The sequence below is a fragment of the Plenodomus lingam genome (genome assembly GCF_022343315.1).
Source record: "Plenodomus lingam strain CAN1 chromosome Unknown contig_12, whole genome shotgun sequence".
NCBI lineage: Eukaryota > Fungi > Ascomycota > Dothideomycetes > Pleosporales > Leptosphaeriaceae > Plenodomus > Plenodomus lingam.
This window is the reverse complement of record NW_027093930.1, coordinates 210295-231846: the sequence shown is the minus strand read 5'-3', so window position 1 is coordinate 231846 and position 21552 is coordinate 210295. Positions and strand designations below refer to the sequence as shown.

The 21552-nt window shown below is 53.8% G+C and overlaps 5 protein-coding genes across 5 annotated transcripts; 2 read left to right on the top strand and 3 right to left on the bottom strand.

Annotated features, from left to right (window-relative positions):
- Positions 1-4261: 4261 nt before the first annotated feature.
- IAQ61_001308 (uncharacterized protein) lies at positions 4262-7057 on the top strand. The gene is made up of 2 exons (XM_003839561.2): positions 4262-4775; positions 4895-7057. The coding sequence occupies exons 1-2, from the start codon at positions 4676-4678 to the stop codon at positions 6511-6513; spliced, it is 1719 nt and encodes a 572-aa protein (XP_003839609.1). The 5' UTR covers positions 4262-4675; the 3' UTR covers positions 6514-7057.
- A 3175-nt stretch (positions 7058-10232) lies between these two features.
- Positions 10233-10418, bottom strand: IAQ61_001307 (uncharacterized protein; the record flags this gene model as incomplete). The annotated part of the gene is made up of 1 exon (XM_066095053.1): positions 10233-10418. One exon carries the CDS (start codon positions 10416-10418, stop codon positions 10233-10235), a length of 186 nt encoding a protein of 61 aa, XP_065954901.1.
- A 2068-nt stretch (positions 10419-12486) lies between these two features.
- Positions 12487-13390, bottom strand: IAQ61_001306 (uncharacterized protein; the record flags this gene model as incomplete). Its single annotated transcript, XM_066095052.1, has 4 exons — positions 12487-12673; positions 12723-12887; positions 12929-12981; positions 13070-13390. Coding segments are annotated over 4 exons (726 nt in total), but the record flags the coding sequence as incomplete, so codon positions are not given.
- A 2506-nt stretch (positions 13391-15896) lies between these two features.
- Positions 15897-19063, bottom strand: CCT5 (T-complex protein 1 subunit epsilon). Its single transcript, XM_066095051.1, has 9 exons — positions 18887-19063; positions 18752-18769; positions 18636-18684; positions 18486-18579; positions 17407-18429; positions 17214-17351; positions 16981-17161; positions 16539-16627; positions 15897-16165 (listed from the first exon to the last, which is right to left on the bottom strand). Exons 1-9 carry the CDS (start codon positions 18894-18896, stop codon positions 16121-16123), a joined length of 1647 nt encoding a protein of 548 aa, XP_065954899.1. The 5' UTR covers positions 18897-19063; the 3' UTR covers positions 15897-16120.
- Positions 19064-19195: 132 nt separating this feature from the next.
- IAQ61_001304 (uncharacterized protein) lies at positions 19196-21130 on the top strand. The gene is made up of 6 exons (XM_003839553.2): positions 19196-19355; positions 19429-19591; positions 19648-19687; positions 19760-19836; positions 19901-20228; positions 20282-21130. Exons 1-6 carry the CDS (start codon positions 19349-19351, stop codon positions 20378-20380), a joined length of 714 nt encoding a protein of 237 aa, XP_003839601.1. The 5' UTR covers positions 19196-19348; the 3' UTR covers positions 20381-21130.
- The last annotated feature ends 422 nt before the right edge of the window (positions 21131-21552 follow it).

Genomic DNA, 21552 nt, shown 5'->3' with positions numbered 1-21552 from the left:
GAGTAGAATGTAGGCCTTGGCTAAGTTCTGTGGTATTGTACTGGTACCGGTAGGTACGGTGGGGGTACGGTTAGGTAGGTATGCACTGTGTAAGTACTGTACTGTACTGTACACTCAGCTCAGTAGGGGCGGAAGCCACGCGAGAGGCGAGTGTGCATCCGCGCCTGCCCCGGATCCAAAGTAGTCTAGACCAGGACGCCCGATCCAGGCTGTCGGGCCTTTGGAAACCTGGCAGGCTGGCCCAATGTCCGGCAATGTGGAACCTCTCATGCCGCCATCGTGGGTACAGTCGTGTCCCCCCATGCTCACCTACCCTCGTCTGTTTTGCGGGTTGGGGGTTGGGGGGGGGGGAGAGGGGCGTCTGCAACTCCGCACGACGCAGGCCAAGTTCCAACGCTGCACTGCCCGAGGCCAAGGTTCGATGAAAAATACATTGGCTCTGCTCTGCTGCGCTGTGCTATGCTGTACGTAGGCAGAACAACAGAGGTTGAAACGGGATTCACTGCACACAGAAAGTGACAGTGACAACGAATACACAGCCTATTTGTTTTGTGCAGGCTGTAGGTAGTAGGTACCCGAGTACATAGGCATGTACCTTGAACCGGGTAGCTTACTGTGTACATGGTAAAAGACGCAGACTTACACATTGAGTAACTCGCGCCGACACAAGCGGTCTCTTCACGGCGCGCAACAAGAGACGGGATCCGGTGCGCAACAAGAGACGGTAGGTATCCGAGTTCATATTGTAGGGCAGCCAAATGGTGCAAGGCCGGACGGAATGAACGAAAAAGCCCAAGGCCATCCTTTCCTGTCAGCTCTCCTTTGGGTAATGGTGGCGATGCCTGCCACCTTCCCGTTAGCCATCATCACATACCACGGGAAAAAGGGACAAGTGATGGCTCTACCGGGACCGAGTAGGACGACTGCTCCTCGCAAGAACATCATTCCTCTCCTGGCCGAAGACGTCGACGTCGCACTGTCATTCCAGCGCACTCTTGGTACCACACGAGTACCAATGTCGTACTCCGGGGAACTGGGTTCACCCTCCGACCCGTGCGCTTTGCTGCGACGGTGTCTCTCTCCTCTCTATTGTAGAGTACCGTCTGGTAGCTGGTCGACAAGTTGGGGTAGTACTGTCTGGTTGTATACGACTACATCCTGTACAGACTTGACAGTCTAGAAACGAGAAAACGTGCATACGGGCTAGGTAGTGTACTCTCCTGTGTGGACCAAGATGCCTTTAGCCAGTTACTGTACTCTCCTGTGTGGACCAAGATTCTTTTAGCCAGTGTGTACACAACCTTGGTCACGCGGCCGTGTCGAGTTTGCATCGCCATGCAAGTCGCTCTGTAATGGTCAAGCTGAGCAGCAGCTATCATTTGTTGGCGATGATTTCAAAAGGCCTAGAGGACATGTCGGACACATGCATACACACATACATACATACGTAGGGTGTGCTTGGACGATCCGCTTATTTCTCGAGTGCACCTAGGAAGAGGATCGATGGGCTATCTAGGGAACAGATCACGATGAAGAACAAGCCAGACCAGGGCACTGGGAAAACAGGGCAAGGCAGGAAACCGAGTTGGCAAACGGCCGCAGAAGGGCAGATTCTGGGATGGTGGAGTGCCACGTAGAGGTTTTCAGAGCAGAGTGGTGTTCTTCGCTGTACAAGTCATGAAACAAGTGTAGTGTCACGCTGCGGACGGGTGAGGGACTTTGTGGTTGCACATGATGCCTCTGCGGCTCCGTGATTCGACGTCAGCATCCGGATGACCTCGATGAACTGGCTTGCCCTTTGATCCAAGGTAGCATAACGCTCTCTATTCGCATCTAGACGAAGCAGCCACAATCAGCGCAAGGTGAAGCGGATCGCGCGCAAATGGGCGTCTACAAGGAGGTGGCGAGGAACCAGTGTTCCTTCTAGGGCTACTATAGGTACGGTATTGCACCCTGTCGAGCGCCGTGGCACACACGAGCCGGCCCCCTCGTGGTTGCCTGCCCATGGGATGCGGTTGCGCATTCAGGAACATGAGACAGATTTGGGTACGTGGCATATCGATCGTCAGCGTGTGCGGTAGCATTCAAGGTAGGCTGAACAAGGAGAGCGGTACCGGTAGAGTGCAAGACTACGGAATTGCACATGCGGAATCAGTTCGGGTGGTGTCAACAGAGCTTCCCGACGTCGCTCACTCTACTACCTAGTACCTAGTACCTAGTACCTGTTGTGTGTAGTGATGGGGCATTTGGCATGCCATTTGCAGTCCAGTCGCCAAGGGGAGGGGGAGATGATGGTCAAGAAGAATGTACCGGTAAGTAGATAGGATGGGCGAAGACAAGACCAATTCTACCGAGTCGTGGTATGTATGGCGTGGTATTGTACCGGTCAGGTAGCAGGTAGCCCCTGTTGACGGTACAGTGCGGATGGATTGGTGAGGCTGTCTAGCTAGGTATGTACGTACTGTAGGTAGGTACGGTAGGTTACTGAGTAAGGTCCCCCAGGGTCCGAGACTTGGACAAGGAGTGGGACACGGTCGGGCCTCGGCCATGGTGGTGCTGGATACTGCCGTTGGGGGGAAAGGAGATCACATGTACACACACACAGACACAGACACACACACTCTCTCTCTTTTTCTCTTTCTCTCTCTCTCTCTCTCTCTCTCTCTGGTGACTGGTCGGGCTAGCTTTGAGCCTGGGGGGTAGGTAGGTAGGGGTTGGCCGGCACAAGCGAAAAGGGGAAAAGAAAGGCTGGCGGAATGAGTGGAAGGGCATCCGCGGTGGGGCTATCACGCTCCATCACATGCCGTGCAGACAGCAGATTGTTTTGATTACGATTCGCTAGACGCACGGTACGGCTGAGTGAGCGGTGGGGTGTGTATTGTATTGTAACCGATGGCGTGTTATTTTGGGAGTCGTCTGTCATCTGCTCTCTTTACCTCGTTTGTCTGCAGGGCTGCGTGACCGGGTGCAGACAGCAGCGTGTTGAGGACGGCCAGCGAAGCGCTCTTGGACAGCCATCAGCTGGTCAAGGTAGAGTAGAAACTGTGGCTGCTGGTGCTGGTCCATGGCATGCGCCGGGGAGATGGACAATGGACGACTCGTCGTCGGGCACAGGGCAATTTCACAGCAGACGAAAAGGAAAGCAAAGCAGCGCAGAGGGCGCGGCGCAGAGGGGGAGTTAGGGTACGAGTCAGTCTCTTTCGACGACGGGTTCTGGAAGTCCGGGAGTACAACCTAGATGTGCACGGCCGGCTTAGGGACCAGGGGGCGGAGGGACAAGAGAAAGAGAATCATGTGCGCCTCCCCACACCCAGACCGCGGCCAGGACTCAGAGCCACGCGGGCGTCGACGCTTTCAGGTGCGGTGTGCAGGGCAGCAGGGATTTTTGCTTTGAATGCTGCAAGCGTCAGAGGGAGGCAAAAGTCGAGTTGGGACAGCACAACCACACAGTCAGTCAGTAGGTAAGTAGGTAGGTAGGTAGGTAGGTATCTGAATCCATGGGAGCAGACTGCTTGTGGACTTGGCCATGTCGAGGTGGTGTGCAAGGTGGATGCGACTTTGTGTGAGGGTGAGGGAGGGTGTGTGTGTGTGTGTGTGTGTATATATGTGTGAGGGAGGGTGTGTGTGTGTGTGTGTATATGTGTGAGGGTCTGGTGTGTGTGTGTAGGTACTGTGTATCATGTAGGTACAGTAGCTAGCCCACGGCAAAAAGCTAGATGGGGGCAAAGGTAGAGTAGAAGACACTTCTGCCCTCCCTCCCCCTCCAGGGCGCGTGGGCAGCCAGAAAAGCGTCGAGGCAGGCACAGGGCGAGCCAGTCGGCGGCGTGGTTGAGTTTGCGCGATGATTAGCTACGGGACCTACGTACTAGTAGAGCATGTCTGCTGTCTGTATGAAAAGAGCGGTAGAGACGGTGGGCAATGCAATCTGCCGGGGAAGCAGCGTCGGGCCTGCTTAGGGCGACGAAGGAAGAAGCAGGGGTTTGGCTAGAGTCTATGTAGGGGGGGGGGGGGTGTGGTGGTCTGGGGCGAAGGTGTGTGTGTGTCTGTGTGTGTGTGTGTCTGTGTGTGTGTGTCTGTGGGTGGGTGGATGGGTGCCCATGTCGGCGCGCGCAGACCACCGCCCACCACCCTTGCCCCCAAAATTCATGCCCGCTTCCCCTCCCCTGCCCGGCCCAAGTCGACGCTGCCCACATTGGTGCGCGCCTCTCTCTTCTCTGTCTGTGTGTCCTGTCCAATGTCTACTAGTTAGTGCCTAGTCTCTATCCTACCTTACCAACCAACCCTATACATACATACACACTTACATGCCCACCTCACCCACCTCGGCCCACTGCTTGCTTACCTCGCACCCTCTCTACACCACACCCACACACCTACACCCTCCACCACCACCATCGACACACACACATACACAACCCGTCCATCTATCCATTCCATGTCGTGGACACGCCTGTGACAACGCCGGCGTTCTCCTCTGCTCGGCCACCCGTGCTTCATATTGACGCAATCGCACACCCACCCTCTCACCTTCACCCACCCAACCGGTACCCTTTCCAGGATCACCACAACCACCACCATCACCATCACCACCACCACCAAAATCCCACATCCGCTTCTCTGTCCGCTCCCCTCATATCGATCTCGACACAAGCCCACACCGCCTACCCCCCACATAATGCCTCTGCACTCAGAGCGCCCCATCGTGCGCGTCGAGCACAGCTCAATACGCACAATCGAGACCCGCAACACTGAGAACCTATTCGGCCTCTGGTCTGGTAAGTACCGTCCTGCGGTCTGCCCACCTTGCTTTTTCCATCTGCACAGGATGGGCCATGGCCTCTGCTTCTGCCCTGGCGAAGCGCTACAAAGTCAGCCTACTAACGCCTTCACGCAGTCTTTGCACGATGCTCACCCGCCATGGAAGACGGCAAGCGCTACGAGAACATGGCCTGGAGACTGTGGTCCCGCGAGACCTTCTGCTGCCAGCCCGACCACATTGTGCCGCCCCAATGGGCGTTTGAGCGGCCCATGTCGTCGAGCGCCGCCGACGTGCCCGAGCTGTCCACAAGCGTGGCTTCCGACGACTCGCACCTGGAAAGCGCCATCACCTCGACCTCGCGATCCAACCTGTCCTCGTCTCGACCCGATCTGCGTCGCCACGACTCGGCCACGAGCCAGGCCCGCGGCAGGCACATGACGCCCATTGGCCTCGAAAAAGTCGTCAACTCGATCCAGGAGAAGAAGTTTATTGAGCCGTTGTCGCCACTTCCACCCCAGCTCGCTGCACCCATCGTCGCCTTGAAGCACACGGAAACCTCGACCCCCCGCCCCGCCTCTCCGCCACCCTCGGCCGCCCGCCGCGTTCCAGAGTCGTCGACGTCCACAGTCGCCACAAGCATCGACGGCAGCATCATGAGCAGCGCCCCCGTCGGCTCCGACACGAGCGGCTCGACCGACATGAGTCACCACAGCGTCGTCCGCGGCTTTGAACCGGGCCTCATCTCCACCTCGGTACGGTCGAGCACCAATCTCAACCCCACGCCCATCCTCAAGAAGACGTCCAGCTTCGTGGCCAAGCCTCTCCCCTCGTCCAAGGCCGAGCCGATGAAGAAGAAGCAGCCCATGTTCACCTTGGGCGGATCGTCCGAGGAAGAGAACAGCAGCTCCCTCGAGGCCTACTCACTCGCCCAGCGGAGCTCACTGTCCGAGCACATGCGCAAGGCACCCCCGCCGGCTATGCGCAAGACGACGTCGTTCAAGAACGAAGTCAGCACACGCACCTTCCAGGACATTGCCTCGGAAAGCGAGGGTGCCATTGAGAGCGATAGCGAAGACGAGTACGACGAGAGCGCAATCGAGGAGGACGACTCGGAAGACGACTGGGAAGACGAGGACAACGAGGAGAGCGGCCCATCCAGCGTGACCGAACGTCCTCTGTTCTCCCGCGTCGACTCGAAGCCCGACCTCACCTCGCATCGCTCCCTCCTGACCACGGCCCTGCACCAGGGCGATCGCGCGACTGCGCTGCAGAATGAGGCCTCGCGCTCTTCACCCGCCATTCGCCGCTCTCGCAACTCGACGCCCAACGGACCCTCTACTGGCAACTCACCCCAGGAGGAGGCCGGGCTGATGATGCGTCAACAGGCCAGCCGGCCCAAGCCCATCATCATGACCACGTCCAACGTCCACCCGCCAGCCATGTCTCCCAAGACGACACGCCGCAACATGCTCCAGTCCGAACTCACGGGCAGTCTCCGCCAGAATCTTCTTTGGGAGAGGCAGCAAAAGAACGCGACGACCAATGCAGTAGCCAAGCGCCAACAGAGCGCCGTCTCCCTTCCTGCCCTGCGCCGAGCCATGACGACGGGCGATGTCCAGGGACTCAACACCAACACGCAGCAAGCCCAGATCCGATCGACGACCTTTCGTGACAGCAAGAACGACAAGGACGTCGGCCTCTTCGAGACGGTGTGGGATGACGGGCTCCAAGAGTACCATCGAAGTGGATGGTGAATTGCGACTCTTTTTGTTCCCCACTTTTTTCTGCACTTCTAGCGGCATTCCAGGATCGACATGGGATCCACGGCGTTTTGTGTGCGCGTTTTCTTCCTTCTTTTTTTGATCATTTTTGGATTTTTGACTTGTTGTTTTCCCCCTTGCCACCGGTGGCGGTACGCGCGACACTCGACGAGGCTTACGAGATTTTCTTTTTTGATGCATTTCCTTGGCTTGCGCAAGGAGCAATCTATTTTGGTTTCAAAGATGGGACATGGCTTACGCCGGCAAGTAAGTGGGATGGGGGAATTGGTTGGCTGGCCTGGTTTGTTTGTCGAGCGAAGTCGAGCCAACTGGTTTCCACCATGAGCACTGCATTTGTACTATTACCCGGGCTGCCTGGACACTCTAGCAGTAGTCGCCCGAAGCACCATGATACCCCCCCTCGGTATGGGGGACGGCTTTACGAAGCTGCCTAACCAGGCCATTACCTCTGATAGGAGAGCAGGTAATGCACTAGGTACTTAATGATAAAAAGCGCAATGTTCGATATGGATTCCCGTGTCTACCCAGTGCTGCCATGATTTGTGAAGTCTTTGACGGGGCCAACAAAACGCAGGTGTGTGATGGGAGTACGAGGCCAGCATGGTTGCTTGACAGCTTTCTCCTTACCGCTCTTCTTCTGATTCATTCAACAAAGCGCCTACTAGACTGTTACTGTCTATGTAGGGACGACTAGAGTACCGTCTATGCAGCTTTCCCACTTCCATCCATAGTAGTAGCAGTAGTCCCGACACCCAACCAATGCATGGATCCATTCATTCTTGTCGGACTCTCGCTTGCATCGGCCACGAATCCACTCGGCCCACGCTCTATCTGGTTCGTGTCACCGTGGCCAAATGGGCATTTCTGTCCTCCTTGTCACATGACATGCCAGCCAACTATTCACCCTTGACTTTCCATCCATGTCACCATCCCAGGGAGTACAAAACTCCAAGGGCATGTACACTATAGTATAGTATGCATGCATGCATGCATGCAGTGGCTTGTGCACCGTGGCGTGGGGGCAATGGGGGTTTGGTCGTCGTCGTCGTCGTCGTCGTCGTCGTCGCCAACAAAGTAACTTACTTCTTCAGCCTCATCACGCTGACTGCACAACGCGCTGCTACAGCCCTGGCAAAACAACGGTTGCCCATTCACCACGATGCAGCGCCACGCCACGCCGCAGCCAGCAGCCATGAGAAATCAACAAAGGCAGCCGAGAATGCGTCGCCCCTCAGGTCAGCGGTCAGCCTGGCCCCATTCGGCCTCTGTTCTTTTGTTGCCTGGCACTCACTCCGCCCACAATCTCTCCATTCTGTCCCTTTGCAAGCAAGCCATGTTGGATCATCTGGATGACGGAAAAAACCCACCACGACACCTCCCCATCCCCCACCGGTGTTGCTTCATCAGGCACCCGCAGCGCCACCCCGCGACCAAGTCGGTCTGGAGGTCGATGCGCTGGCACTTTAGCGCCTGCAACTGGTCATCTGATCCCCGCTCCCCTCTCCCCTCTCCCCTCCCTTCCCCTTCCCCTTCCCTCTCGGCCTGCCATCTTGAAGAGAGTGGCTTCAGCCTCATGTACAGGCTGCTTCGCCACCGCAGCGCGTCCTTCCCTCTTCCTTGGCAAAACAGCTGCCATTGTCTGCAAGAGTCATCATACGCTTACTGTCACCTCCCTCCCTCGTCGGTCTGTGACTGTGATGATTGCATCCTTCCGCTTTATGCCCTCTACGCTCTACCATCATGCCAGGTTCTCGGCCTCCTGCCGTTTCATTTCTTTTCCCCGTGGGGGCGGGGTCCGTAATCGTGTCACACGCCTCTCCTGTTGTCACATCTGTTGTTTTGCGGGCTTGCAGATACCCAATGCTGACATACCTATTCCATAACTATTCATCATTCTTTTGATGATTATTTTTTTGCTCAAGCTCACGCGTCAACCGACATCGAGTCCCCCACGCCAACCCGTGTTGGATGCAAGCCACTGCCACCATGCAGCAACCAATGTCTTCGTCGTAGATCAAACCACCCAGACCGTCCCTGGGTTCTTTATCTTTGGGAGAGCGAGCGGCGTGGGTCCGGAAGTGTATGGTTACCGCCAATAGTCAATGCATTGATGTTACATGGATGCTTGGCTCCTGCATGCTACAGCCTACAGATAAGACACTACAAACCCTTTATGCGGACAGGTCCATGGTTTCCATCGACATGCCAACGGATGTTTCATCACAACATGATTGATTCTACTCGTCGGATCAACGGGGGAAATGCTTCTTCATCTCAGCGGGGATGGTGCCTGTCACCCAATGCTGTACATATCGGACGCTTCACGCCCGCGGAACTTGCAGCACCTGTTTATTGATCTTTTTTATTTATTTTTATTCAATCCATGGTCGTGATGGCAGGGGCCAGATACCTATGCCTACTAGGAGTAGGAGGCCTACTCCACGAGACTAACGCAACCCGACTACTGCGCCTACCCACAAGGAGCGGCTCATGACAGCGTCCATGTGTTCCAACATGGGCAGGAATACAACCTAACCACCTGATAGTTTGGGAAGTCGTTGAAACCCTGGATCCTTTGCCCCTACGTACTACTACATACTACATCCACTATTCAAACTACCTAGTGCCATTGGTGATGGTGGCGGCGGAGAGTTTGTCGGATTGCCGGAAGGGGTCACAGTAGCTCGGTGGTTCGCTGCCTCTGGCCCCACCCCAACTTTACCCCAGGTTTCTTTGCTGGCATGTCTCACTTGACAACGTGCCCAAACGAGTGCTCCTGACTCCTCAGACGGTCGAGAAACGCAGCGAGAATCGAAATGGCCTTTGGTCATCCATTGCAAAAGAGGGGGAGGAATACTTTTTCCCAAAAGAAAAAAAAAGAAAAAAAAGAAACCCCCCGCGACACGCAGTCGCCCGCGACACTGCCACAATGTGCCAAGACATGTGCTTATTTGTGTTTAGGGTACACGTGTATGCCATCAGCTCCTCGTAGGCCATCCCAGCATGCAATGTATGCAGGTAGTAAGTATGTACTTTGGTCTTGGGAATGGGCCCATGGTCATGAATCCCGGGGGCCATTTCTTCACGGGTTATCCATGCCCATATTGTAGGTAGCCCGGGCCTGTGCAATGGCTCACCGGTATTTGACTTGCCGCATTTACGGTACATGCACCAGCACTGTCAACATCTCCCGCTGCCCTTCTCCTACCGAGGGTCTACCAAGCACCTCGGATTATTAAGCGAGCCTCTTTGAAGATACGAGCCGAGAAATGGTTCGACTATGGTGTGAAAGCCGGCTACGGACATTGGTTCGACGATGAGGTCGAAGTCGGCTACGGACATTGGGTCGACAACGAGGTGAAAAGCCCGGCTAGGGATATTGCTCCGATACAATCTCGTCCCCTTGGCTAGATGGCCGGGTACATTGTCGGTCGCTCACACAACACCTGGGTCGTCATTTCGCGTCCGATGCCCTCTTTCACATGAACTGCACCGTTCATGCGAATATCACAAGCTGAAAGCCAGACATACCTGCCTCTACCGTACACATGCCATGCACACTGTCAGTCTCATGATCCGCAAACGGTCCTTCATTCCGGCCTCTCGAGCCAGCCAGACGGGCATTGGGAGACCAGAAGCAGCCGTGCGCTGAGCTCAGCTCAGAGGAAAACAACGATGATCACCTTTTACGTTTACGGTTTCGATATCAGCATGCCATTAACGTTCCATGGACTGGGGAGGGACTGCAAAGACATTCGGTTCTCCTCGTTCTGCTGGCTACCGTCCCGGACCTGGACGGGTCGAGCCAAGTTGATCTGACAGGTTCCAAGGTTCCCGGCTAGGTGGTCGGCTAACTTCCCCGCAGTTTTTACAAACATGGGGCATGTCGAAACGCAGAGAATAGATTGGGTGCCCACGTGAAGAGGCGGACACTCTACGGTGATGCATACCGTACACTGTGCGTGCTTGACGACGCAAAGCCGGGCGTCACAAGTACGGGAGGTGGATGGAGGAAGGGTTAGGTTGGTGTCAATAGTCACTAGGCTCCAGAGGGTAGGACCAAGGAAACAGGGCAAAGGGGGTATACATGATGATTTATTTGTTGTACTTGGTCTATAGAATGGGAATCTGCTCATGTGATGGATTCCGATAGGACCTCCATGTGCGTGACTTGGGACGACAGCTCACGTAAGCGCTAGGGCAACGCATACCATTGTACTTGTCGCCATGTACTGTACGAGTCCATGTAGCCTAGGGCTTATACTTGCAGGACTACTACCTATATATAATTGTCTTCCAATTCAAATCAATCTATATAGGCATACCCGGTCAGTAATGAGTATAGTCGATTCAGCATATGCACCAGACAGTCTAGGTTCCTGGCTACCCGTTCGGCGCCAACAATCGGGACGTTTTTTACCCCATGCCATTGCGGAGAGAATGACTAGTATCCCATTTATTTATTTTAGAATGGCTAGGATCCCAGATATTTATGTATTTCAGAATGACTAGCATCCCATTTATGTATATATTTCAGAATTACCAGTATCCCATGTATTTGTCCATTTCAAATGCTTGGCTCTGCCCATTCCTATGCTGGCGCTGGTGTCTTGTCGGCAACTCGAGGGCACACGTTCTGCCGTGCTCTGGGTAAGTGTGTGCCTGGCCACGGACTGCATTGCCGCACTCGATTGCCAAACAGCCCGTCCATGTCACCTCTGCGACGGTGACGGTTCAGAGCTGGCAGGCCACATCCGCGCTGACGCTTGCGCTCACGGTGAAACTCTACCGGCGGCCACGGCCATGGCTTCCCCGTTGGCTGTTCCCAACGCCATCATCCCCGCCTCAGGCTTTCCTCGAGCCCGAATGCGGTACTGGATGTACGTGATTTGCTCTGGTGGGGAGCAGAGGTTAGGTAACAGGACCAGTGCCTGCAGTGTCAGGTGGACGGCAAAACGGGGAAGCCGGTCAAAGGAAGCATGGGCTCGCCGCGGTTGCTTCAGCCCAGAAGGACGATTGTCAGACTGCGTTTTGTTCGCAAGTATAATAGCATTGGCAGCACATGGTTCGCCCGCCGTGAATCTCGTCACGATGATGTCCAAAGATCGTCGGCCTACTCGACACGCAAGCCACTTTGCAAGGTCACGAGCATGTCATGCATCATGCGCTTGCGCCTTCGCCCTCCTAGGCCCCGATGTGTTGGCGGATTGTATGTATGTGCCAGGAGGATGACGGTCCACTTCGCCATTGGGAAAATGCAGTCACCGCCGTTACTACCAACGAAGGAAGTGTGTTGTAGAGTAGAGAAGAGAAGGTTGGGGCAGCTCCACTTGCACGACCCTCTGCCTTTTTTTTTTCATTTCCTGGGGGTATTCTTGCGTCATGAAGATCCAATGACGTACAATGCAAAAGTGGTAGAGCTGGGCTGGGGAAGCATGCAGGTACAGTGATGACCACGATCTGGGGGCTTACCACATACGCTAATGCCGAAACACACGACAAACCAAAGGCTGGAAACAACGAAGATCGTCTTTGTACCGATGATTATGCGCTGGGGCGGTGCGAATATCCCCCCCACTCCAAGTGCTGGTTCCTTCGTTTTGCCTGCGCGGTGTTCGAGTAATAGGGGTGCATGCCGGAGGGTAGAGTACCCACGGCAGGACTCTCGGTAGGTATGGCTGGCATTCCGACCAACTCAACACCCTCACCTCAGCCACCTTGGGTCAGAAACACGCCACAACATGGGATGTGGACCAAAAAAAAAAGAGAGACGGCGTGTGCCGCAGCATGGCTTTGGTGGTGGGAACGAAGAATCGGCCAGCGGCCTTGTTGCTCTCTATCCTCGTCCGAAGCCAGCCACGACCCAGCCTTCCCTTCACCGACATGTGCTAGCTGTCTGGTGCGAGCTGATCTCAACACTCGTAGCGGCCGCAGTGGAGCCTCCCTCTACCGGTACACAGCAAATACCATGGTAGCGTAAGCGTAGCCAGTCAGTAGAGTAGGCCCGTACTTCCCAACGCACCGTTCACACACGATGTTGCGCAGCGCCTCAGCTGGCCCGGCATCGCCATGTTCCCCCACCTGGCGCCAGCCGATGGAGACTCTGTAGTAGACCGAGTCCAGTGCAGGACCACTTCACTGTCCTCTGTTTGGCAGCTGTGTATTGTGCACGGTACCCGTACTTGGGCGCGGAAGTGGGTGGGACATCAGTGTTAAATGGGCGACGTTGCTGTCCTTTGTTGAGTACAACGGTTTGGCCGGGTGTGGCTGCACCCCGTCCGCTATTGCACATTGCCCACGTGCTTCTGTCCCGAGATGCTACCAGACTCTGAAAGCTCGACTTCTCGCTGTTGTATATGCATTGCTACCCAATCAATCACACGCACACTCGTCGTCGTTGTTGTTGTTGTTGTTGTTGTTGTTGTTGTTGTTGTTGTTTTCCTGCTTCTGCAAAACGCCCTCTACGGCTAAGAATTGTTTCCACAATGGCTTCTCACTTTGCCCACAGAAAGCAGGACCCTTGACGCACGCTGCTTTTGATCCGCCCCACCTCCACCTCCACCTCCACCTCTCTCTCTCTCTCTCTCTCTCTCTCTCTCTCTCTCCACCTTGGTTTCCTCTCTTGAACCCACCACACCTTGGGATCTCCAACTCCACGCAGGACCCCCTCCCGCCCACGGACAGCACCGTGCCCGCGCTCTGAGTTTCCAAGGAACCATCGAATGGCAACGCCAGAAGCCATACGCGTCCGCGCACGAGTACTTGGGAGCAAGGTCTTTGTTCTTGGCCCACCCATCCGCAGCTCTCCGATAAGAAAAGAGTCCCCACCTTCATGGACAGGCCACCGCGTCTACCCGAGCAGGTTCAAAAAGGTCTAGAATGCAGACTCCCCACTTGTTTTCTTCTCTTTCATGCCGTCTTATCCCCCCCCCTCCAAGGGTTGCAATCGATGCACGATGCGGGCGGTGTAAGTAAAAAAACGGTCAATGCAACACACACACACACACACACAATACGTGACCGCCACTTTGATTTTTTTGCGCTTTGTGGACAGACAGACAGTTTCACATGCCAAAATTGTCGCGCGCCCAAACCTGTCCTTGTGCTTGAGCCGTCAACTCTCTGGGACAATGCAAACTGTGCTAGTGGATGACTGCATGAGGTATAACCTTTTTTTTTACGCTTTTTGAACGGCACATTTCTCGCTGGTATCTAGGCCAGACACAAAGCGGTGCACTGTATCTCCACTTTGGGCTCTCTTTCTCTCTCACACTTTCTCCCCTCTTGCATCTGACATTCCGCGGAATAAAGCTCCGAATGCTACCGTAGCAAGTGAGAGGCCTAGTACTTGGAGTAGGAGAAGCAGAGCTTTCGATGTACATCTACCCAATCAGATACCAAGGAGAACAACGTACGTGCTCTTTGACCAGTTCGCCCCCCCGCCCCCTTGGGCCGCATGGTGTTTTCCAGTTGTTGAGACGCTGTCGTGTATACTGGCTACTGTCACCGTGGACTACTCTAGCGTTGCCGTTTCTTTGAGTGTGCGAAGAATGTTCTGCGCATGCGGCGATCGGGGCGCTAGTGGACTGGGAGGCTTGGTTTGCCGCAGAGCCTCAATCTGTTAGGGGAAGGGTTTCATATTACACCTACCACTGTTCTTTAGTAGGCTATCTACAAAATCTACACCAATCAGTGTGGAAAGACTTTACTCCCCTCGACTCGACTCGATTCTAGCAGCGCTTCCCGAGGGTATCTTTTTTTTTGGAAAAAAAAAGAGAAAAATCTCGCCTTTGCCACGCCTCGGGTCAAGCCCTGAACATCTCACGACTCTCATCATGCTAGGCAACTACAGCATGATCAAAAACAAGCAACAGAGAAAACACAATCCTAGCAATCCATGCTGTCCATCTCCTCGTCGCTGCATCGATGCAAGTCTCCACTGGTGGAAATAAAGAAATAAGCCCAGAATCCAGACACAGGCTCCCTGTACAACGCTTGCCCAGACCACACTCATGCACACACGCTTGTTTGGACAAGCAGGAAGTGGAGATGGCTGGCCGATGTGATGTCGGAGGCATGTATGTTACTACTGGGATGGATAGTAGAGTTGAGTAGCAGTCGCTCTGGCCATACTCGGCGACTGGCTGTCTGGCTACTCGGCGACTGGCTGTCTGGCTACTCGGCTAGCTAGCTAGATAGTGGACCCAACATTGGTTTAGCGAAGTCATGGGAGACAGACGTGGGTCGGGGCGGCAGTTTGGAAACAAGACATGTGGGTTGGAGTGGGGTGGGGTCTGCCGGATGAGGTAGATGGTATGTATTAATAGTTTTTTTTTGTTACGGGGAACGAGGCGTATGTAATTTTTGCAAAGTTTGTTACATGGGATCGAAGAGGATGTGGATGTGGGTGTGTGCATGGTGAGGTAGATGATAGAGGTAGAATAGGGCAGGGTAATAATCAGTAAATGGGTGACTTCTCAGTTGACAGTGACAGAATAGCTCCTACCATCCTAGGTCATCACCCATCCATCTCCCACGAGACCACAACCCTTCCTCCACACTGAGCCTCAGACCACTGCCCAAACCCTCAAACCAGGAAAAACAAAAACATACTCATCAGTTCAACAAGACATTCCCACATGCAACAAATCACCCCACCCCACATTCCAATCAACCAAGCCATCCGATTCCAAAACCCAGCGTCCCACCTATCCCAGAACCCCTCAGACTTGAGCCTCGGGAAACGTAGTAGGAAAATCCCATACATCCCTCTCCTGAAATCGATAACAGACACTACAGGGTTTGAGGTAGTTTGTCTATCCCATACTATACCCCTTTTTAAAGGAAAAAGCGAGCGAGCCAAATAGTAAATACATACCAGCAAGCACATCTACATGCACAACCAGTCAACAATGCTCCCCAGCCATCCAAGAAGAAGCTCATAAGAGGTGCAGTTATACGCCATCACATACGTCCATGTGGTTGCGCGTCGCTGACCTTCCCGCTTCACCTGCTTCGAGCGCAGAAAAGAGGTGGCTGATTGTGATGTCGAGAGGACGTGCATGTACATCTCGTGTACATGACGTGACATGAGTATGAGCCAGATCGATAAGACATGGTGGTCCGCACATTGCACGCACATGGACTGTCTACCTGGGAGATGGTGACTTCGACGGAGGTAAGCTGCTGAACTTGGTGCTGTTGTATTGCTGTTTGATGGTATAAAACCCCAACATGCAACCACTAATCAAGATGCATCCAATGATCCATGTATTTTCTTGTTTCAGCCTGAGACCATCCCTGACGGCAGTCAGAACGTAGTTAGCAGCAACTCGAATTAACCACACAATCGACAAAGAAGACCTGCGGTTGGGTGTGTTTATTGTCTCTTTTATTGAATGGTCTGGTTTGGTCTAATTGGTATCCCTTTGATGCAATCCCTCAATAGTCGCTAACCGGAATTGGTAGTCAGGTATCGACATGTTAGAGTAGAATCTGTCCTGCACTGTTGCGGCGATCCTACATGCATGCTGAAATGCAAACACTGGCTTTCATGTTCAGATGACCAAGTTCACATCACTCAAAAGTCCTGCTCGTCGCTTCCAGCAATGATGACATTATTGACCTAGAATCTGCAGTCAGTAAAGGCAAAATGACAAAGGGTGTCGCCTCCAGCATTCCGACGGAGACGGCCCGTCGAGATGCACAAATAGCAAATGCTGTCCGTTCGCGTGTAACATGTGAAGCAATATTGCATGCATCAGTCCCGTGCATGCGCTCCACTTCCCCGCTTCCCCGTTCCCCTCTCCGTTCTTTGGACCCAGGAGAAGGCTAGGTAAGGAATGGGGAAGGGAAGCGCAAACTCGGTAATGCAGTTCGGAAGGGATGAGGGAAGGAAGGGATGGTGTGGGCAAGGGGTGCACGACATAACGACCAGAGGGCGTGGTACGCTGTATCTTACGGGTTGTAACGAAACAAAGAGGGTATTGAACACGTACCTTGAGAACCATTCTGCATAACTGGGTTGCGAGTAGCAATTGTTGCCTCTTTGAAATAAGGGGATCGATCACGAAGTGCTCCTTCATATCTGTAATGACGCTGCGTTAGCACGAGCTCTAATAAATTTGCCAGGCTTCAATCCCATGGCCGTCTTCGCAGTGTGACAACTCTTAGTAGAACAGCCTGGAAACATCCTCATCGGTGATCATGGTATTGAGGAAGAATAGGCATGAGCTCGCGTGGGGGAGGGGGAGGGCGCAAGAGTGGGATGAGAGCCGCCAAGGCTCTCAACGCGGGAATACGTGGAAGCCAGGGAATATACGCGTCGTCGTAACGTGTGACGGCGCAAAACCACGGAACGGCGGTGAAGACGAGAACCAGACGGGGAATTGAAACGAGAAGCGGGACGAAAAGTGAAACTGAGACGAAATCGGGACATACCATTGCTGCCTGTCTGCATACAATCGACACCTAACCTTGTGTTCTTCTCCTTGGCTTGTCGGGACTTGATATTGGCCAGAGTCTCAATTGGACTGAGACCAGAGTTCTCAGCCAGGGCCATGGGCACGGCGTCAAGCGCATCGGCGAAGGCGCGCATTGCGTATTGTTCCAAACCAGGGCTCTGTGATTGACTTAGACACGGGAATTTGACTTGACGCTTTGGGAGCACATACCTTGACCGCTGCATCTTCGACAGCCAGTGAACATGCAACTTCAGCAGCACCACCACCATAGACGATGCGGTTGTCTCGGACCAGGTTTCGGACAACGCAAAGGGCATCATGCAGTGATCGTTTTGCCTCGTCGATGATCTGTGCCACGTTAGTGATACTCTATTCTATCAACAATCATATTGGCCAGCCATACCATCTTGTTGCTACCTCGCACAAAGACCGTGACAGCCCTTGTGTTGGCACATTCCTCGATCACCAGCATCTTGTCTCTTGTGGTTCCGAAAGTCAACTCCCGAACAACACCAGCTGTGCCCAACTTCTCTGCACTGAGGTCCTCGAACCGCGGCACAATACGTCCATTTGTGGCAATGGCGATGAGTTCAATTTCCGGACCACCCACCCATCGCACTGCAGGAAGCTGGTTTGTAAGAAGAAGATGGTTTGCCTCATCGTCAAAACCCCATTGACATATGACCACATTCGCACCGGTAGCCTTGATCTGCTCAATCATCTCGGTGAACTTGTTGGACTCGTAATGTTGCAGCTTCTTGAACTCTTCCACCGAGGTAATGTCCAACTTATGCTTGGTCTTTGGCTTCGGGGGCTCGAATGCGCAGGTGAGGATGGCGAGTTTGGCGTCCCTGACTTCTGAAGGCATCTGGGGATGTGAGAAGTCCTTGTCGACAATGACGCCCTTGACGAGCAGCGTGTCTTCGAGCGAGCCTCCGACCTTGCCGTCCACCTTGATGAGCTCGAAGTTGACATCCTTTGCTTCCAGATCTGCCACAGAGAGCACGGCATCGACGGCGATGTTGGCAAATTGGTCGTGTGCTTTTGAGACGATTTTGCTTCCCAAACTTGTCTTTGCGACGCGGAAGAGCTCCTCGGTGTTGTCCTTGGAGAAGTTGATCTCGTCGCTGATTTCGTCGAGCCTGGCCACGGCGACTTCACAGGCCTGGTCGTAACCGTCTGCTATCCTGATGGGGTGGATGCCCTTGTCGATGAGGTCCGCCGCCTGCTCCAGGAGAGCGCCTGCCAACACTACGACACCAGTTGTACCGTCGCCAATTTCATCATCCTGGGACTTTGAGAGTTCCACCAAGAGCTTCGCAACGTGGTTCTGGATGTCCATCTGAGAGAGAATCGTGGCGCCGTCGTTTGTGACTGTGATGTCTCCATCGGGGGAAATGAGGATCTTGTCCAGGCCACGGGGTCCCTGCAGTACATGAGCATTGCGCGCTTCTTTTCTAGTTTAAAGCATTGCTTGCGTACCAGCGAAGTTCTTACGATGTTGGCGACCGTCTTTGCGGCCAGAATGTGTGACTTGACGGCATCGTTGCCATGCTGCCTCTTTTTTCTACCCTGACTGTGAAAAACATCAGCTTTGGCTCCCCCCAGTCTTATTTCCGGCGTGAGACGTACTCCCTGACAATGATGAATGGCCTGCCCGTTTCATCCTTCATCACCTGGGCTTATTCGGTACTGTTAGTCGGTGATTCGAGGGCAAGTGGGATTTCGCAGGAAGCTTGGACGCGTACCATTCGACATGTCAATATCTAGGGAAGAGACTATGTTAGCAAATGATGATCATAACGATAGTCACATTTTGCGAATTTCCAACCAAAGGGTTCATTTAGGCATGGGCTGCAGCCTGTATATCTGACGTGACTTACTCATGGCCATGTTGAGCCAATGCCAGACTCAAATGAAGACGTGGGAAGACGTAAGCGACAAGTCCGAGTCCAAGATATACTAGACTGCTATTACACGATTACAGACTGGCTGAATGACGGTATTGTTGCTGTTTTGTCTGTCGGGGGAGGGGGAAGAGGGGTGGTGGTGGGGGTCTGTGTGTAAACAGCTTGGGGAGGGAACATTTGTCGAAATTTCCCCATGAACGGCCTTGGCAAAGGCCACGACAGGGACCCTAGAACGCACGGCCGTTCCAAGGTTCGCGAACGCGCCCGCGCCGCCATGACAGCTTCTTAACTCCTTCACCCTGGTTTCTCACTTCCGCCAAATGCGCATCGCCGCGCAGACAATTGGCACCCTTGGATGCAAAGAAAGCAATTAAACGCTCCTAGACAAGCCACCCATTTCCCCGAGGACAGCCAGCCACAGCTCTCCAATCCACCATGCCGCGTGAGTCACGCCAGCAGCCTCTTCCGAGCAAGACGCGCATCTACGTGATAGCCATGTACTGACGCGACCATAGCCGCCCTGAGCGATCAGGAAGACTCTTCCGGCGAAGACGAGGTGCCACCGCAGCCCAAGGCGACCAAGGGCAAGGGCAAAGAGAAGTCGGTAGACGACCATGTTGACGAAGGCCCGGGTCAGAATGAGGACAAGGATAGCGGCAGTGAAGAGGCCGAAGACGAGTACGGCATATGGATGGAGCCGCATAGAGAGCGCCCTGAGATTGACCGTGCGATAGGTACATCGTAGAGAAGATTATGGGTCACAAGTTTGTCAAAGTGGGCGACCAGCATCCTTCGGCGAACCGAAGCAACAGCAGCAACAACAAGCACAAAAGCTAACCAGGCCAGGGCCAACTTGTATTCCATGTCAAATGGCAAGGCTACGACGACCCCAACGACCAGACCTGGGAGCCAGAAGATAACATGTACGGCACCCACCACATCCACAGCACCCTTCCCCCTTGGTATCCACCATGCTGACCGACGTAGGACTGGTGCCGTGGACGTGATGAAAGAATACTTTGAAGAGATTGGCGGCCGACCGGAACCCAAGGGCGGACAAAAGCGGAAGGGTCGAGCCTCGGTGGCCAAATCAGACTCGGGCACCCCCGCAACAGTCGCCAAAAGGCCAAAGCAGGAGAAGCAATGGAGTCCCCCACCAGGCTCATGGGAACACGATGTCAGCCATGTGGATACGGTCGAGGAGCAGCGCGATCCCAAGACAGGAGATCTCACAAGATACGCCTACCTTGTGTGGAACAACCAGAAGAAAACCCAACACCCGCTCAAACACGTCTATCAAAAGTGCCCGCAAAAGGTACCGCCGTCCCTTGCACCCAAACGTTGCGAGCTGATAACTGACTGATGTAGATGCTGGCCTACTACGAGAGCCACCTCGTCTTCACGCACCCTGAGAATGATATAAGTGGTGATGAAGGCAGCAACCTCACCATGGACGATGCTTACTAATGTGACCAAGGCCTTTAGGAACAGCCATCGCAATTGAGCCATAGGATCCAACAGAACACCTTGGTCGGTCTAGTGACGTGGAAAAGAGGGCGGTTAGGTTGCCAGGCCCTGTGGGCTGGCGTTCGATTCCTTGGCTCGCCCACACACACGAGGGAAATTGGCTTTGGTGGCAACTCGCAGACAGGTTTGTGGGGTATATATGGCGTTGCATGCGAGCTTTGGACATTTTTTGGACAAGTCAAAGATTAAGGGCGGTCTCATTCTATTTCGCAGACACCAAGTATGTCTTGCTCTTCTGGGTTTGTGTGTCCATAACCGACTCAAGGAAGGTGCGTTGATGGAGCAATCTGGTTGATTCACCCGACAGTCGATACACCAATTCCAACGGGTCTCGACTGGTCTCGATTCTAAGCGAGCCTACTCATGGTAGCACGTGTTATTCAGCCAATCGAGCATGTTGGGACTTGTCTACCAGTGAACATAAAGCGGGTGTATTCAAGCTGAACACTTGTAGCGCCAGCGTGCCAGTTGAACCAACGACTGCATCAGTTGAATCCAGACTTGAACTTCCTCCTTTATCCTCCGCAACGATATCGCAGGAGGAACCAACTACGATGTCGTTGTAACAGCCCCCGCAGAATGTCGAGCCTCATACTACTAACGAGACCGATATGCCGTCCTTGTCTTTAATCGTCGTTGAGCATGCATCTCGCGTAGCAACATTGCTGCATGTCATCAACTAGAGTAGCAGCTAGCCTTTTCAGTCTGGACTGAGAACATGTGAACAGCTAGGTACGCTACCTAGCCTCTCTCTCACCACCCTAAGTAGATGCACCTTTCACATATCCACTTCACAAAAATGCAAACCACTCTACGAAATGTTCTACGGCCATGCGTAGGATTCATACCACATTTCTCCGAGTTGTCAGTAGCTCTACAAGATCAGCTTCGGGATTTACAGCCGTTTTGACTGGGGCCGTCTCCATCGACTCTGATCGCGCGCCGTCTTCCCAATAACCCCCTGCTCACACAACTAGGGTACATCTTCGGTAATCATTATTCATCACAGTGACGTAGTACTGTCCTGTAGCCAGTTCCAGTCTGTCTACGTACTGCTGCACAGTCAACTCATCCTCCCGTCTATCGCGTACATGTTTCCTCTTTGATTGGCC